Raw genomic sequence first — 19,093 nt, forward strand, 5'->3', positions numbered from 1 at the left:
CTGCTGTTGGAAGAAGATGGTTTAAGCATGTTCAACAAAGATTGATTATAACCCCAATTGGAGGAAATATTCAAGTTCAAAGTTCTAAACGAGAACGAGGAAGACTTAAAGAATGTGGATGGAGATAGTAGAAGGAGATAAGAATATATTTTCAATAACAGAAGACATTTCTCTAGATCTAGATAGAGTGGAATTGAGACAAGGCTTTGATTATAATGATGATGTTGTTACACTTCTGTAGTAACCCTTTAACGATCTTACTAGTGTTCAGGATTAAGTTTATTGACAACTGCTTATGATATCACTTTCAGACTATTCATCCAAGTTTTGGAGAGACGTACCTATTGTCCGTACTATTTCAAGAGCTGAGGTAAGAGGCTAAAAAGAAGCAACCTGTTTTAGTGGATTAATTTATATTTGCTTATATTATCAATCAGGAGCCTTTCTTTGTATGTAAAAGCAGAGGATTGTTTGTGTGCTTGTAACTGTCATGATTTCATTTTCCATTGCAATATAAAATATTTCTATTAATTGTAGATGTTTCACTCGAGTTAGGTTATACCTTTTATCTGTGTACTTTGTGATGAAAGTTTCATGCACATTCTTTTGGTAGGTTGGTTAACGCTAACGTGTTTTATAACGCTTAAGGGATGCTTTTAAAAGCAAGTGTGCTCTAATGTGAAGAAGGTTAATTTGACGATGGCGATCATCTGATTGATGATTAATCCTTTTAATAATGGTCGTGAGTTGGATACTCGTGTATGCTATGTGGAGACAACCCTTTTGGTTCACCTTCAATTTCCAATGTTTTCATTCTTGCCAGTTAGATTATCTCCACTCTTTAGCATCAATTTTGTTGTTTTAGATGTGGTCTAATTTCGACTGTATGCCGATGAACTACATGGTCGAATCGAGATATTAATGAAAATCTGTTGAGAAGAATATCAAGAAAACAATTGAAGTTCAACAAGGTAACCTTACGAGCAATGAAGACCCCCGAGGACCTCTTACATGTTTACGTTAAATTTGCAGAGTAGTTTGCTAAATCAACTTTTCAACAACTGATTCCAAATCATTAATTGCTTAAGATTGATAAAGTTAGACATTTGACGGCTGATTCCTATGGTAGACATTTTAATTCATACATTCTAAACTAGTATAAAATACATTTTATGATAAAAAAAAACTATATAAAAATTCATTAAAAGCAAATTGCACTATTAACACAAAACTACACAACATAGATTCTCCTACTTAGTTGAATAAGATTTTCCATTGAGACTCCCATCCAAAAATTCCAAAGAGATAGGGAAAGAAGTAAAGAAAGATAAACAAAAATTAAAGAAACTGTAAAGGATGAGGGGAGAGTGAAGAATGCACTACCATGTAAAAAATATGACTTGTGTTTTAATCCAAGAGATGAACAAATTGTGAATAATTCGCTTTAAGTCAAAAAGGCATATTTTATCAATAATTGAATTGCACGGCTATTTTAATCAATTATTGTATAATTCATGTATATTTGTGAATTGTTGGTCAAATTGCTAACAATGATCCAAGTAATTTCGATGTAGGTCTACAAAGGTTGAATTGAGTCAATGGGCTTAAGTGACCTCTTAAGATAACTATATGTATTGTACAAAGAAACTAATAAAATTACACATTATTCTTTTTTTTTTTTGATAAATAGTATTGTATTAATGAAACAAAGTCAAGTCGGTCGAGTTGATCAACTTGGGGAGACCTTACAAAAGAGAGCTACACACGTATAGAACAACAAATCCCATCCCATCTGTACAAAAAGTCCTCAAAGTACAGTCCTCTAAACTCCTTGTAAACTTTGGACCAACAATAGATGAGACCCAAGATAGACATACTTGTAAATGTAAAGACATAAATGCCACTACATATAAAGAGTACACGACTGACCAACAAACAAAGCAAAATTTTTTATTCTTCATCCGGGTTGCACTTGAGCCGCTTCTTCAGTCGAGTTACTGACGCTACTATCACCATATACAATGTGCCTGTGATATCGTCCACAAATTGGAAATAAACGTACCTCCAAGTCTTTTTGAATAATAAAATACCAAAAACTCCCCAATTTCCTACCACGAATCCTGATGCCATTCCAATATGGAACCAACCTATTTTTGATTCTGCTTCATCAACTGTGGGAGCTTGTGGCGACACATAACCTAAGCACTTCTTCTCCAATGGAACTCCACAAAGTTCTGGATTGCCCTTATAAATCGAAGGATCATCAAGGGTTTGGAGCTGGTTGCCTGATGGAATTTGTCCCGACAAGTTGTTGTATGATAGGTTCAAGTGATTTAAAAATGTTAAATTTGATAGGCTTTGAGGAATTGTGCCTGAAAGACTGTTCTTGGATAAATCGAGAGATTCCAATGAACTCAATTGACCAATCTTCGCTGGGATACTTCCGGTTAAAAAATTTCTTGATAAATTCAAATTATACAGTCGATAAAGATTAGTTAGCTCCTCGGGTATCTGTCCTACCAACTTATTATCTGAAAGGTCCATGTTGATGATGAATGGCAGCAGTTTTCTATATTCATCTTCTCTTCCTCTTATGACTTCTGTTATTTGATCTGTGTAATGAATTGATAGATTGACCTCATGCATGAGTTGCCCTGTTTTATTGGAAGCCATAGCACTGAAATTGCCGAAACAACGGGGGATGATTCCAGATAAATTGTTACTAGCAAGGTCCATTATTTGAAGATGAGATAGATGGCACAGTTCTGAAGGAATATCACCATCAAAGTTATTCGACTTCAACCTTAAAATTTGTAACGATGTCAGGCTCTTTCCGATCCATGCAGGCATGTTCCCGGATAATTTATTCTCTCCAAGGTCAAGAACAATCAAGCCTAAGCAGTTTTGCAAGGCCAAGGGGAACATTCCAGTAAAGCTGTTGTTGTTCAAGTGCAATGATTGTGGCCATGATTGATCAAATATTGAATTTGGAATAACTCCTGAGAGATGGTTGGATGATAAATCTAAAACTACCAAGGATAAATTACCCAAACAATGAGGGAGATGTCCATACAAATGATTTTTTGAGAGATCAAGAAGCCGTAAGTCCTTCATTTTACATAATGAACGAGGGATGCTGCCACCAATAACGTTATCAGAAAGAGACAAAATCCCTAATCCAGGCAGATTATCACCGATACTCTGTGGTATAGTTCCTGAAATTGAGTTATTGGAGAGATCCAATATATAAACATTGGAAGGAAAATGTGGTAAGTGACCCTCAAATTTGTTGGAACTCAAATCCAGAGTAAACAAAAATTGATAGTTTGACGCCACAAAAGTAGGCACCTTGCCATAGATCTGATTGTGAGAGAGATTTAAGAAGTATAACTGAGAAGAGTGGTTCACAAACCAGTTTGGAATGGAATCTGAAATGCTTGCATTGGAGAAATCCAAATAAACAACAGTAGTTTGTGTTCGGAGCCATTTGGGAAACAGGGGACCTATTACGCAAGATGACATTCGCAAAGAATTTAGTTGGAAAGGAGGTACCCAATCAGGTCTAACTTTCAAAACCAAAGAGTTGGAACTCATATCCAAATATTCTAGTTTGGAGAGTTGAGCAAAATGAACCTCAGATACAACACCTTTTAAAGAATTGAAAGAAAGATCCAATTCTTTTAGCTCTGAAAGTTGTCCCAGGCTTTCTGGAACAGTCCCATTCAGGTGATTAGAAGTGAGCAATAATTCTCTCAAAGTCGACAATGAGCCGAGAGATGTGGGAATAGGACCATTCAATTGATTGTGATAGAGATGTAATTTTCTCAAAGTCGACAATGAGCCAAGAGATGTGGGAATAGGACCGCTCAATTGATTGTCATTGAGATATAATTCTCTCAAAGTCGACAATGAGCCAAGAGATGTGGGAATAGGACCATTCAATTGATTGTCAAAGAGATATAATTCTCTCAAAATCGACAATGAGCCGATAGATGTGGGAATAGGACCATTCAATTGATTGCGATAGAGATGTAATTCTCTCAAAGTCGACAATGAGCCAAGAGATGTGGGAATAGGACCATTCAATTGATTATCATAGAGATATAATTTTCTCAAAGTCAACAATGAGCCGAGAGATGTGGGAATAGGACCATTCAATTGATTATCATAGAGATATAATTTTCTCAAAGTCAACAATGAGCCGAGAGATGTGGGAATAGGACCATTCAATTGATTGTCATTGAGATATAATTCTCTCAAAGTCGACAATGAGCCGAGAGATGTGGGAATAGAACCATTTAATTGATTGGATGAAAGAGAAAGGTATTTTAGATTCTTAAACTGGCCCAACCAATTAGGCAAATACCCACTGAGTTCATTACATGACAAATCCAGTAACTCCAAAGTATCCATGAAGCATGGAGAAGACAAGTACTTATCAGTTATTTTCCCTGCTAATTTGTTGTCAGAAAGCTGTAATGTTTTCAATGAGCAGAGATTCCTTGAAGCATCAAGAATTGGACGATTAGAAGTGAAAGAATTGCCGAAGAGATTAAGAAAAATAAGAGAAGTCATGTTCCAAAGAGCAGTTGGGATTGGACCCTCAAAATCATTCCAACTAAGATCAAGGATGGAAAGAGATGTGATATTATTAAGAAATGATGATGATGAAAGATGAGTGAGAGATATTTTACAAGAAGACAAGCGCAACTCTTTTAAAGAAGAAGGAAGCAAGTTGATGAATTGTGATGCCTTATTGGAAAGGTGGATTCCATTCATGTCAAGGTGTTGAAGAAAAGAAAGATTAGAGATCCAATTCATATTTTCAATAACAGTCGAATATGAATAATAAGAGAGATCGAGAGAAAGCAAGTTGGAGAGATTACCAAGATGAGGTGGAATAACACCACGAAACATTGTTTCAGAGAGATTGAGATATCTCAATTCATGGAAAGATCCAAAAAAGTTGGGAATTTTGAAATAAGAGAAATTGTTCCAACTCAAGTCCAAGTAATTCAAATGTTTCAACTCAAGCAATGAAGGATTTACCTCTCTACTTGCCACCAGACTTCTACTATCGTAAAGAAATGGGCTATTTCGTAGATCAAGCTTGATGACGTGTCCAGTAGTGTTGTCGCAGGTTATTCCATTCCAAGTGCAGCAATCTTGGTCTTGTTGTTGGGAGAGGACCCAAGAAGAGAGGCGATGCGTGGGATCAATGAGACCTTCTTTGAACTTTAGTAGGGCTTCTCTCTCCTTCGGTAAGCAACGCAACAGTAACTTGGAATCTTCTTCACTGAAGCAGTAGTAAGTGAAGTGGATCATACAAGAGAACAATAACACAACACTAGTCATGAATCTCGCCATTACTTTCTTCCTAAATTTTAATTCCTCTTTTACAATAACAAGATTTATTTATTTATAGAATAAAGTGGTGGTCCCTTCCCTTTCCTTCGTGGAACCTTTTGTTTCTTTGTTTTCTCCTTGATAGTGACACATAAGAAAATAAAAGAAGAGGGATTTACTAGGAAGGCCTCACTGTTGCCTTTTTATTACAAAAACTCCCTTGGAGTTCTAACAACTCCAAGGCAACTTTGCTTTATTAAATTTGTACCTTAGTTTTTCTAGTTCGTTACCACGTCATCATGCACTTTTAAATATTCATTCTACCCTCAATTTAATTTTCTATATCTAACACCTCCAGCTGCCTCTACTTGTAAAATTTAGAGAGTAGCTATTGGCACTCCAACTTTTACTTATACACCCACATTTCTTAAATTATTTATCACGCTCCAATTAACTATTAAGCAACACCACTCAAAATAACACATTGAAACAAATTTAACATTTGTTTACAATAAGGATCAAGTCAGTATAAAATTCTAAATCTATACCATAGAAGTCCTAAGAAAATATAGAGAGTTTCTATTGGCACCACAACTTTTACTTATTCTCAATCATTGAATTTTTATTTTATTTTAATTAGGGTGTAATAAGTAGAAGTTGGGTACTCTATTTCAACACTAATAAATAAAATAAAATTTCTATGATTTAGAATTATATATGGGCTTGATCCTTATTGTAAACAAATATTAAATTTGTTTCCATGTGTAATTTTTAGTGGTGTTGTTTAATAGTTAATTGGAGTGATAAATAATTTAAGAAATGTGGGTGTATAAGTAAAAATTGGAGTGTCAATAGCCAAAAGAGAATTTAGGGAGATATTAGATACTCCTTAGACAAGACCATGGCCTATGGAATGGGTAAAGCCCAGATACAGGCCCGATCTCCTGTCTATAGTGATTCCTGATTTTTGAAAAAAAAGAACTTGTCAATAAATTACGTAAATCTAGTTGTAGATGTGCGTGTTTCAAACGCTACAAAACAAAGAAAAGTGAATTAATGAGCAAGTTTCAAATGTTAAAAGTCAAGCTAAGTCCGCTAGAGTCTTGGAATACTATTAATGAGTCAAGCTAAGCCCGCTAGAGTCTTGGAAAGCTACTAATGAGTCAAACATTATATGTTAAAAGTCTAGACGTATTAACCCTGCCAAAGACTTGGAATATTGCAGAGTCTTTCACCCATTGTTTCTCTCTTTAGAAAAGGATTTTGTTATGCCACTCACATGGGGGTCAATTCAATTTGTCTTTTTTTCTCACAAGGTCTTTGTTGTTTGGAATTTTTTAGTCTCAAATGGTGTGATGAAAGAATTGTATTTTTAGTACATACGTTTATGCAATTTAACTAACACTTCATATGGAATGGGCATATGGCACACAATTAAAGAGCGAATCTTGATGTAATGATGGTGCAAATTTAGGAGCAGAGATTGATGCATATCCCGAGGTATTCAACAAACTCATCTATCGTGTCACATGGTGTGATCAAAATACAATCTTATATCCTTCTTCTTTGCTTGGCAAGCAAGGGGGTATTTTACCAGCATGACGGCAAGTTCAACGATTTTAAACCCATGCCATGGTATTAAACAAATAGTTTGTCCAAAATCACTCCAAGTCATGAAAGCTTATAAGATCATTTAGCCACTCACGCAATTGCTTAGGAATGTGTATAAATTAATGCACAAATTGGCAAAAATTAAGAAAAATGGTTATAAAAGGGGGTATATAATCTCTTGTATATCTTTATTGTACTATGAGCAAATTGTATTGTCTTGATTATATGACCCTTAGATGTTAAATACATGCATCTTGAAGTGTCACAATGAAGCATAGATTAAGTATCAAGCTTAATGAAATTTTTTCCATCAAGATTGACATAGGGTTTTACTGCCACCAGTGTCATTCCTGCACTTCAATTTTGATGAAAAAAATACTTTATCTTAAAGCTAGTATGTTCAAAAAATTTATTTTCTCAACAGTCCAACCATTCAATTATCCCAATTTTGTGGTGAGAGATACCATTCATCCGCTTAATTACATGAAATTTCCCAACTTGTTTGAGATTTGATTATGTTTGTATCTTTCTTCTCAAAGCCACTGCAGTTTTCAAACTAATAATAACTCCCTTCTTTAATTTGTATTTCATTTTAGAGAGGATGATATTGGTCTGATGTTGAAAAAAAAAATTGGTCACAAAATGCGGGATCCACCAATCACATTAGCCCCCTATATTCAATGCATCCCTAATTTACAAAATTACCCTTGTTAGGCATGGCATGACACACACTAAAGAGTCAAAATTGTTTTTATTTTTAATATGAGAAAGGTGTAATAGTCAAAACTCAAAAGTATCACTATTTCATTTATCCTTGATGTGCACTTAACTTTACGCTCTTGCCCTGTCGATTTTTCTAACCTATATACGTTGGTAAAGTTCAAAAATATTCTCTCCAGGAAACAATATAAGAATACCATAAATAATTTTAGAAACATCAATTATTGAGATATAGTTAGGATTAGGGATGTGTCAATGGATCAATCCTAAATGTTTATGGTTTTAAAAACCTAAATAAAATATCAAGTTTGGATGTGCAATAGCTGAAATCAAAATCAATTCTACTAATACCCATTACACATAGAATAATGATGCCTTGCCAAAGTCTTAACTTTTTTTGGTCATGCTTTGTGCTATAGCTACTTGTTTTTCATAATTGCATATGCATTCTGAGTGAAATTCGGAACATCAGATTAATTTTTTAACTTGTTTATATATATAAGCATTTTTCTATTTTAAAGATACTTTTGTATTTTTCATTTGTGTGGTTTTTGCCGACATTAGATAACTAACAAGAAAATAATTACTTTTGAATAATAAAAAAAAAATGTAATTCCTTGATAGTTAATGAAGAATTTAAAACATTTTTTATTATGACTTTGTAATTTTTTTTAATCAAAAAATCACTTAATAATACTTAATAGGGTGGATTGCTAATTAGGGCACCTAGCATTTTGAACAGTTTTTATATGTACTAAACCTAACAAGTTGTGATATTGATGTTCATATCAAAGAAGAGTTCGTCACATTTGTTCATGACCTACAATTCCAAATATCTCAAACACAAATAATACAATCGAGCTATCGGGCATAGCCATTTTTGGTTTAGAAACACTGTTAGTTCCGCCACTTCCATCTCATTCATATTTTCTTCACAATCCATGAGTCAATTTGTTAACCAATTATGCAAATTTAATTGTAGATATGCATGTTTCAAAAGCTACAAACTCAAGAAAAGTGAATTAATGAGTCCAGGACTTTACATGTTACAAGTGTTAAGCTCACTAGAGACTTGGAATGCTATCAATGAGTCCAAGTTTTACATGCTAAAAGTCTAAAGTCTTGAAATATTTAGCCCTCCAATTGAGACTTGGAATGGTATTAATGATTACACGCTTTACATGTTAAAATTCTAGATGTGTTAAGCCCTTCAGAGACTTGGAATGCTATTAATGAGTCCAAGCTTTACATGCTAAAAGTCTAAAGTCTTGAAATGTTTTGTAACACCCCAAAATTTTAATTCGTATCTCGAGAAAAATAAATAGTAGAATTTTAAGAAAATCTTGAAAGTAGGACTTAGGGTAAAATTGTGGGACCTTGTTTTGATCATTTTTAATAGAATCTGACCTCACCATTAGATTCAAAATGATCGAAAAACATAGTTTAGCCTGTAAGCACGCTCAAATGTGAGTCCAAATATAAAAGTTGCAAAATCCTCGATTACCGGGTCGGACCAGGCTAAAACAGTAACTTTTTGTTGGAGTAATAATTTTTAAAATTCGATCATACCATTGGTTTCATAACGAAAAATTATTCAACATAGACTATTTATTTGTCATTTTTGGAGATCAGGAAGTTGAATTATCGCCAAAAACGAAAACGACATCAAGTTTATGGGTCACGTCAGGCCAAAAATGTAAATTTTTGATGGAGACATAATTTGTAGAAATTGACTATACCATTAGATCCGGAATGAAAAATTAGGCGAAATACAGTATTCGTTTGTCAGTTTTGGAGACCGAATGACCAAGTTATCGTCGATCAAAACAATAGGCGAATACCGAATTCGTCCCAAATATTATATAAATAATATTAAAAAAAAAAATTTATCTCATCTTCCCCACTCGTCCAAACAGTGCGAAAAAAAAAAACGAAAAAAAAAAAGAAATTTTGATTTTCCTCCGATTCTTCCACCTCAGATCTCTCACAAACGGTTCGTCGTCGACGATCGACGTAGAAGGGAGAAATGTCCGCAGCTACGTTCTCTACAAAACCCACCCAACCTTTCTTCGTTTCACTTTCTATTTCACCCGATATCGTCAAAAATCAGCCGTATTTGGATACGAAAATTTCGAAACTTTGACCTCGGATTTCGTCCGTTTCGGGGTCAAACCGTCTTTCGACGCAGAAGGGAGAAACGTTCGCAGCCTCATTCTCTACATAACCCAACCAAATTCCTTCCGTTTTCTCGTATTTTTCACCCCGTATAGTCAAAAATCAGCCGTATTTTTATACGAAGATTTTCGTAACTTCGACCTCGGTTTTCATTGATTTCGGGGTCAAACCGTCTTTCGCCATAGAAGGGAGAAGAGACGAGCACATCAAGATCTTCAAAACCACCGGGCCGGTTTCGAAAATCAACCGCTTCGAAGTTCGGTCCGTCTCGATTTCCGTGCCGTTCGCCTCGATTTCCGCGCACGTGCTTCAATTCCGTCGCCTAGTGATTGTAAGGAACTCTCAATTTCTATTAGTAATCTAGATTGTGAAAATTGCATTTAGGATTTTATCGAAAAATTTGGATGTATTTTTAAAATATAGAATTATTTTGTTATTTCAAAAATTCACGCCAGAAATTGCATGTTTGATATGTTTAATTGTATTTTTAATAAATTATACGTGGGTAGGGTGTTTTAACGGGTTATTGCCATAAATTGGGTCTTGTGCACTGCTCGGATCCCGTTTTGATATGAAATTTGTATTTTTTTCAATATTATTGATAGAAATAAATTCTATAGTTGAAAAATGTGATTTAATATTCAATGAACTCATATTGAGTTGATGAATATCAGAAAATAGATATTTTATGAAGAGATTGAAAACTGTAAAAGTCGAAAAAAGGGTATGAAACGGTAAAATGTCAGAGTCACACCTGAGGGGTGATGTCTGCATTTTACGTTGTTGTGTTGTATGCAGGTTGGTGAACGGATATCCAGGGATAATGTTACTGGTTGCATGTTTATTTACTTTCTGTTAGCGCGAGGCGCTCTGTTATGTTATTTATTTTAGGCCGGGTGGCCACACTTGCATGGTAGGAAACTGGATATCTATTCTCAACCTTGTATTGTTAATTTCTTTTTTTTTTTCAAATGAAAATAATATATATATATATATATATATATATATATATATGTAGCTATTTTGTGAGCTGTTAAAGAGTTTGTGAATGCCTGAAGGGATAGTGCGTCATATCATCCGGAGTGGTGTACTATCCTGGGATGTACGGTAGGGACCACCAAACTCATACGTGGTATGGGACGCGTATGAGAGTGGAGTCACAACTGGAATCCGGGTTTATTCCTCTCTATCTTTACCAGTGAACTTGTAATGTAAAGGTGGTCGTATACGAATGGTTTGTATATTTAGGAATCACTTGCACGCCTGATAGGCATAGACGAAGATGATTAGTCAGTGATCACTAACAATCTATAGTAGTCGAACGTTCTGACACATCGAAAAGAGACCCATTGCTTACGGTCACGTCAAACGGCCAGCCTGAGCCGGATAAATGGTCAACCAAACGTGGTAAGGGCAGCGACCGGCCACAAAATCAGGAACTAAAAGCCAGAGAGAAATTGTAACATCATGTCCCGACTGGGAGCGATCCAGTCGTGAATCCCAACACTCTAATTCCAATACTCCACCATTGTGTATTATGTATCTGTTGCTTATTTTGATATATAAAATGAAATGCATGTTTATTATTTCCATTTGATCAATTAGATTTGTATAAAAAGAGAATGTTATAGTGAGTACTGCTGATCGATGTAATGTGAGTTTTAAAATGTTTAGTTGCTCATCCCTGGCTATATATACCAGTTAATCGTAGGTTTCTTCTGTAAAACTTTGTTTATTTTAAAATGATTCAGTATGTTTATTCGTTCATGTTAGGAGAGGTTATTGGCAGAAATTGTTGCTTCCTTACTGGGTAACCATTGTTACTCACCCTTTCCTTCTCCATTTTTTAGTTTCAGATCCGAAGTTTGGCAAGGCAGATGTAGAACAAGAGCGAGGATCATCTGGTTGGTCAGATAGACAACCAGAGTCCGTCACCTGGTAAGTATTAGGGCTATACCCCCTAGTGGTGTCAGTTTCTCCAGGTAGTCTTATGGATTCTGTCTTGAGTGTTAGGAATTATGTTAGAGTGAGGAATTTTGTATAATCCTGTATATAATTTTTCTTCTTCCGCACTCTGATCTATCGGACATTATTAGACGTATATAGGCTTCCGCTAGTATTATATTTTGTTTGTTATATGCAGGATTGTATGTCGTTTATCAGGTGCAGGTTGAATCGCCTTGGAATGCTAACATAAACAGAGGAGACCATGCCGAAATTTCGAGGTGCCACCTCGTACCTTAAAATATGACATGGGGATTTGTGTTAGTGTTCGGCGGGGCGCCACATGTTTAGCCTGCCAACTGAGACTTGGAATGCTATTAATGATTAAACGCTTTAGATGTTAAAATTCTAGACGTGTTAAGCCCACCAGAGACTTGGAATGCTACAAAGTCTTTGTTATTTAGTCTGGATCTTATGCACCCAGGGCGGAGGATTGAAGTCCTCCTCCCACACCTCAACGAATGCCACTAAACCACAATCCAAGAGATTGATGCCTAAAATATCTTCTTTTTATAATTTACTTGGATTGTGCCATACGTGGCATGAGTTGAGGTGTGGGAGGAGGGTTTCAATCCTCCACTCTGGGTGCATATGATCGGGATTCTTATTAACTAGTTTGTCACATAAGAGTTAAGTCAATTTGTCTTTTTTACATACAAGGTCTTTATTAGATAGAATTTTGGAGTCACTATCCATTAGGGTTGCAACTTGGGCAGGCTAACCCGATTGATGGATGAGCTTGGAACAGGTTATATGGAAATTAAGTTGAGTTTGAGCTTAAAACCTCAACCCAAGGTAGCACTTTCAGATCTGATATTATCTAATAAGGAAACTAAGCTTAAATTGTAAGTATTCTTAATTGATAGTGAATTACCTTATTTGGATAAATATTGATTTGTAGTAAGGATCTTAGAGAGATAAGGATTTATTATCTTAATATTAGGACTTTTTTTTTTATCTATTTAAAAGGAACAGAATTGTTGTTCTTTCTATATTTTATATTTTGCTGTGATTGATTGAACAAGCATTGATGCAAAGATCTAAGTTTGATGGAGGAATTTTGATAAATCAACGAGATCCGATTTTTTATCTTTACAAATGGAATTGTGCTCTCTTGTGTCTATTTTTCTTGGTTGCATTTAGAGAAAGAGAGTTGACCCCAAGATTTAGGACCCCCTAGTGTGATGACATTTCATTAAGTTTATTCAAAGCCTTTGGTAGAGATCATTCAAATTGTGTTTTCATGGTGATCCAATAAAATAAGGGTTTTCTACTTATCATCAACTGCTCACAAGGATTTATCCCAGCTTACCTGGTATGTTTGGTTTGTGAGGAATCACATGTACCCAAGAGATTTGGGCGAGATATATAATATAATGCTTTTAAAAAGTGAATTATTTGTTTGACAAGATCCAAAAATTAACACCCAAAAATCAAAGATCCCTTATCCTAAAGAGAGTGAAATTTTTTTAAGAAAAAGTTATTCAACTCTTTTAGCATGGAACCTATGCTACAATCTAATAAGATTGTAATATGACACCTACAAGGTATTGTTGAGTAAAATTATATAATTAAAAAAAAATTTAAGAGAAGAGGATGACGTAGAAGAAGAAAATTATGAACCTCCTATACTTTATTCTCGGATCAAACTCCAATCAACTTTCTATTCAATCTCCATCCTAACAACATTCTTCTCAGAAACGGATCTTCTATAACACTTTTTTCATGTAGCACTTTTAAATGGTAAAGAGAGTGCCACATGGCAAGACACTAAATGGTTTGTTGGGTTTATTTGTTGAACTTTCAATTGTGTAGAACTTCTCGGGGCTCTTCTTAGTTTGTTTGTTGGGTTAATTTGTTGAACTTTCTATTGTTTCCATTCTATTTTTGTTTAATAATCTTCAAGATACATATATGCATTTAACATCTAAAAGTCATATATTCAGGACAAAACAACACAATTCGATGTTGTAATACAGGGTCGGGATATTCTATAGTTGGATGATTATCTACAACTTCTCGTGCATTAATTTGTACATGTTCTGAAACAGTTGGAGCACAAGTGGCATAACGAACCCTAATGGGGGACTTCTTTCTAAATCCCCCTAATTTTAAGAAAAAATTCGAAAGTCATCGATTTCCCAAAATTCCTCCATCAAAATTAAATCTTTGCTTGGATGCTTGTTCAATCAATCAATCACAAAAAAGATAAAAAAGACAAATTCCACTCCCTTTAAATATATAAAAATAAAAGTCCTAAAAAGAAGATAATCAATCCTAATCTCTCAAATCAATATTTATTCAAATAAGGTAACTCATCTATCAATTAGAAATGTTTGCATTTTGGGAATGCTTGGACATGGTCCTGCCATAACTTTTTCAAGCAGCCCCTTTCGCTGTTACATTGCCGGAAATGCCAAGAACATCGATCGAACTTCTTGAGATTGATAAGTATGGTGTATCATAAATCCTAAATAACATAACAAGAAGAAAAAGACAAGTACAATGGCATTCATTCATTGAGCACTCCTCCATCATGGCATGGGAGTGGGCTATAGGAAAATTTTATGGAATTTATAGCAACATAGATATGGTAAATTAATTCCAAAATATTTTCGAAAGATTTCACAACTTGTCAAATAATCAATAATGTATTAATAATCCATTTTATTTTAAACATGAATTCAACCGAGGAAAAATATGGAAATATTTTAAACTGATTTTATCTTAAACATGAATTAAATAAAATATTTTAATTTTGAAAATGGTAATTTAGTATTTTCAGAGTTAAAAATTCTTTTCTATTCAGAATTTTAAACTTTTTCTCTAACGGTGTGGCAATTCCCCCAAAATTTTACAACTTGTCAAATATTTCTCTATTAATATATTTAATAGAAAAATCTTTCTATATTAATAGCCTTTTTTAAATTTTTTGTAAAATACATTTAACCAAGCAAGCGCATTCAAGAAATTTCCTATTCTTTTTTACTTTTTGCCTATAAATTCCCATTTCAAATCATGTGGGAATTTATTACTTACCATTTTTTGCTTTTTCACCAATTCATGTGTTGTGCATCGAACCTATCATCCACTTCAACGGAGCAGATCCTTTGTATCTCTATTCTGTAGCGCTTTTACATGGTTAAGATAGTTCCACATCAACAACACATTCAAAGTAAACTGTTGAAAATTGTTTGAAAATTAGAGGTTTAGTGATCGTCCATTTCTGAAGGCTTGGATTATGTTTTAAAAAAACCTTTTTCTGATTTTTTGCCAATCTAATACAAACCATGAGTACAAGAGATCTGAAAGGTTAGTTTTTATTTTTTTATTTTTTATAAAAGAATAATGATAAATGCACACGGTTGGGTACGCGGCTGACGTGGCGAAGGCACAAAACCGCTTATCTTTTTCCTGTGTATTTCGATGAAAACGATCTTTGATTTGTGCCCTTGGCATGTCAACCAAGATCGTGTGCATTCTTGTTTGTAAATGTCTTGTATTCTATTGCGGTACACAAAGCTGTGGTGATCCTGCTACCCAGTCAACATCTGAGCCCCCATTCCAAAATTCTTTAATGAGTATGAAGAGGGCAATCGTGTAATATTTTCTTAATGCTATGCTTGGATTGGGAGAAATGAAGAAAATAGAAGAGAAAAGAAAATAAATGAGTTTCTCTCCATTTCTCTTGTTTGGATTGTTAAGTGGGGAGAGAAGAGAAAATAATTAGAGGGAAGAGGAGAGAAAAAAAAATGTTAGTTTTCTTTCTCTCTAGAAGTGGAGAGTAGAGGAGAGAAATTCTTATAAAATATTTTAAAATTCCAACTCTACCTCTTGATCTCTTTTATGATATTTTAAAATTTCAAAGTTGTCCCAAGTACTCTCCTATCAATCCAAACATGGTGAAGAGAAATTGAGTTTCTCTTCTCTTTTCTTAATGAGCTTCTTTTTTCTTCACTTCTTTCAATCCAAACATAGACTAAGAGATTTTCTATTTTTGGGGGTTTCTGTTTTGAGAAGTTTTACATGGTTTGGTAACTCTTGGTTATATAAATCTAGATCTCCAAATAGTTATTGTTCTTGTTTTGTTCCATGGACGTAAGCACACTGTCGAATCACATAAATCCTTGTGTTTTGTGTCATTGTATTATCTTTGCTATTTTGATTTTTCACACATTCATCATGACTCTTTTTTGAAATTGTGATATTTTGTGACTGTAGAAGAACACTACAGGAAAATGGAGCTAAGAGGATCCGTTCCCCACTTCAACACCTAAACATGAGTGGAATCCCACTTTCTAAAATTAAGACATCATCATCATTATCATGATTGGCTACAAGCGATCAACTTTCTTCCTTCTTTGAAAGAGTTATGCTTGTCTAAATGTGTACTACATTCAATTCTTCTTAGTAGTCTTTCATCATCATCATCATTTCTTAATAATTTCACATCTCTTTCCATCCTTGATTTTAGTTTGAATTATATAGGAGCAACAATTATTTGGGAGGTCCAATCCCAATTGCTCTTTGGAACATGACTTCTCATATTGTCCTCGATCTTTTCATCTCATCAACTCTTTTACTTATATTGGTCTAATTATATATAGAGGCCTTGATGAGGAATCTGTGCTTATTGAAAATTGATCAGTACTATTTTGAAAACTTAGGGCCTGTGTGGATTGACTTTTCTAAGTACTTCTGACTTTTGCGGGGAGTCAGAAGCACTTTAAAGGTGTTTGGATAAATAACTCCTGGAAAGAACTACTTTATTGTGGAGTCAGTTTAGTGCTTTTTCACGGAGTACTGATGGTGTTACTTCTCTAAACTACTCTTGCGCGGAACCACAAAACATTGTCAAAATGACGGGATTGGGACAAATATGCCTCTCATATATTTTAAAAATTACAAACATACCCTCAAAAAGGTAATTGGAATAATATTATATTACTATCCATTGATATGGTGGTAGCCTTTGGGTGTAACATTTGGGACAAGTATACCCCTCATAAATTTTGAAAATTACAAGCATATCCTCAAAAATGCAACTACAGTAATACTATATTACTATCCATTGATGTGGTGGTAGCTATTTGATGTAGCATTTGGGACAAGTATGCTTCTCATAAATTTTGAAAATTGCAAGCATATCCTCAAAAATACAATTAAATAATATTTTATTATTATCCATTGATGTGGTGTTAGACTTTTAGTGTAGCATTTGAATTTGGATGACTATCTCCCCCAATTGCTTACTTAATGATTTATCCATGAGCATTCCAACCAAAGTTGAAATTTTCTTATTGCAAAATTGATGTGAACAATTACACACAAATTTATTATCCATTGATGTGGTGAAAGCTTATTCATATTTTTAGTGGTTGTATATATTTGCTCACAATATCTGGGGTTGAAGTTTTAAAAAAAAATAAAATTAAAAAAAAAAATGATGTTGGCTGTTGGACAGGTTGGAGAAGACGAAGTATATAAAAAAAAATTAAAATTTTATTTATATAAAATTTGGGACGAAATTGGTATTTTGCCTATTGTTTCGATCGACGATAACTTGACCGTCCGGACTCAAAAAATGACGAATGAATGCTCTATTTCGCCTAATTTTTCATTTTGGATCTAATGGTGTAGTCAATTTCTATAAATTTTATCTCTAATAAAAATTTATATTTTTGGACTGAGGTGATTCCTAAAATTGACGTCATTTTCGTTTTTGACGATAATTCGACTTTCTGTACTCCAAAAATGACAAATAAATAGTCCATATTCAATAATTTTTTATTACAAACTCAATGGTATGATCAAATCTTAATAATTCTTTCTTTAGTAAAAAGTCAATATTTTAACCTAGTTCGACTCGATAATCGAGGATTTTGTAATTTTCTATTCGGACTCATACTTGAGCGTGCTTATAAGCTAAACCATGTTTTTTGATTATTTTAAATCCAATGATGAGGTCAGATTCCATTAAAAATGATCAGAAACATCCTAAAGTTTTACTCCTAAGTCTCACTTTCAAGATTTTCTAAAAATTCCACTATTTATTTTTTCTCGAGATACGAATTAAAAACTCGGGGTTTTACATGACTTCTCTTATTGTCCTCAATCTTTTCATCTCATCAACTCTTTTACTTATGATGGTCCAATCATATATAAAGGCCTTGATGAGGAATCTATGCTTATTAAAAATTGATCCGTACTATTTTGAAAACTCAACATCTTCCCCGTGCATCTTGGATACATTGGAGATACTAGATTTGTCATTTAATCTACTTAGTGGGCATTTAACTAATTGGTTGGGTTAGTTTAAGAATCTAATAAGTTCTCTTTGTGTATAAAATTCTTGGAAAAATATAAAATTCATTTTTACTTTTATACATAACGTAATGAAACCGCCTTTGTTTGATAGAGATTTTATTCCCTTGAAACAAATAAAATAGTGAATTAAAAAAATAACGATTTCATAGTTTTTGAAATAATGAATTTGTTCTGGAAGCAACATTTTTATTCATTGGATTTAGAAGGAACGAATTCACTTCTTAGATATCTAAAGAAGTTATGAATTCATTGTTTTGAAATTCAAAAATTATGTAAAGTTGTTGCTTGTGGTGACCAAGTAGTGAAATTGTTGTTGGTTTATTTTGAATTTGTGAATGGGGTGAAGAGTGAAATGTATTTTTCGAAATATTATTTGAGAATAGACACCATGCTTCGATATTCGTTGTTAGAATCTTAGTGAAGTAAGAGTGACAATTGTTAATAAGTAATTTTACTAAAAGGGTGTTTTAGATACTTTACTCTTTTTCGTTAGAGCTAGGGATTATCTAGTTGAAAAAACTTTACTCCCTGAATTATTTCAAAGTTAGGGGGAAAACTAGTAAGAAATCCCTATATTAAGGGTGTTACACTAATTTTTACTTTTTCTTGCTGTCTTGAAGAATATGATAGATTAAAGGGTTACAATCATGAAGAGCAATGGTATGGTCAGAGTTAGGGGTGCAAGTTGGTCCAGTTCAAACCAAGAGCTGAATCAAACTGATAACTTCGAGGTGGTTTGGAATAAGTTGCGGTTTGATTCTGAGTAACGAAAATGGAGAATCGATCATTTTGGTTCGATTCTCAAATCAATCTTGTGTAGAATCGAATCCTTATGCGATAAATAAATATATATGTATATAATAATTTATATGAATTATTTTAAGAGTTAAGAAATATATTAATGATCTTT

The 19,093-nt window shown here is 33.8% G+C and overlaps 1 protein-coding gene and 1 long non-coding RNA gene across 2 annotated transcripts; one reads left to right on the top strand and one right to left on the bottom strand.

The window, feature by feature from the left end:
- Positions 1 to 1,710: 1,710 nt before the first annotated feature.
- On the bottom strand, positions 1,711 to 5,412 carry LOC147389177 (receptor-like protein EIX2). The gene has a single exon (XM_086419965.1). It carries the CDS (start codon positions 5,365 to 5,367, stop codon positions 1,951 to 1,953), a length of 3,417 nt encoding a protein of 1,138 aa, XP_086276091.1. The 5' UTR covers positions 5,368 to 5,412; the 3' UTR covers positions 1,711 to 1,950.
- Positions 5,413 to 9,594: 4,182 nt separating this feature from the next.
- LOC147389178 (uncharacterized) lies at positions 9,595 to 11,988 on the top strand. The gene is made up of 2 exons (XR_015170782.1): positions 9,595 to 10,183; positions 11,703 to 11,988. It is a non-coding gene; the product is annotated as an uncharacterized LOC147389178 (long non-coding RNA).
- The last annotated feature ends 7,105 nt before the right edge of the window (positions 11,989 to 19,093 follow it).

Source organism: Akebia trifoliata, chromosome 12 (genome assembly GCF_017979445.1).
Source record: "Akebia trifoliata isolate Shusen 1 chromosome 12, ASM1797944v1, whole genome shotgun sequence".
Classification (NCBI taxonomy): Eukaryota; Viridiplantae; Streptophyta; class Magnoliopsida; order Ranunculales; family Lardizabalaceae; genus Akebia; species Akebia trifoliata.

Excerpts from the sequence above, each read along its gene's own strand:
- LOC147389177 (XM_086419965.1), bottom strand. The coding sequence starts at position 5,367 with ATGGCGAGATTCATGACTAGTGTTGTGTTATTGTTCTCTTGTATGATC.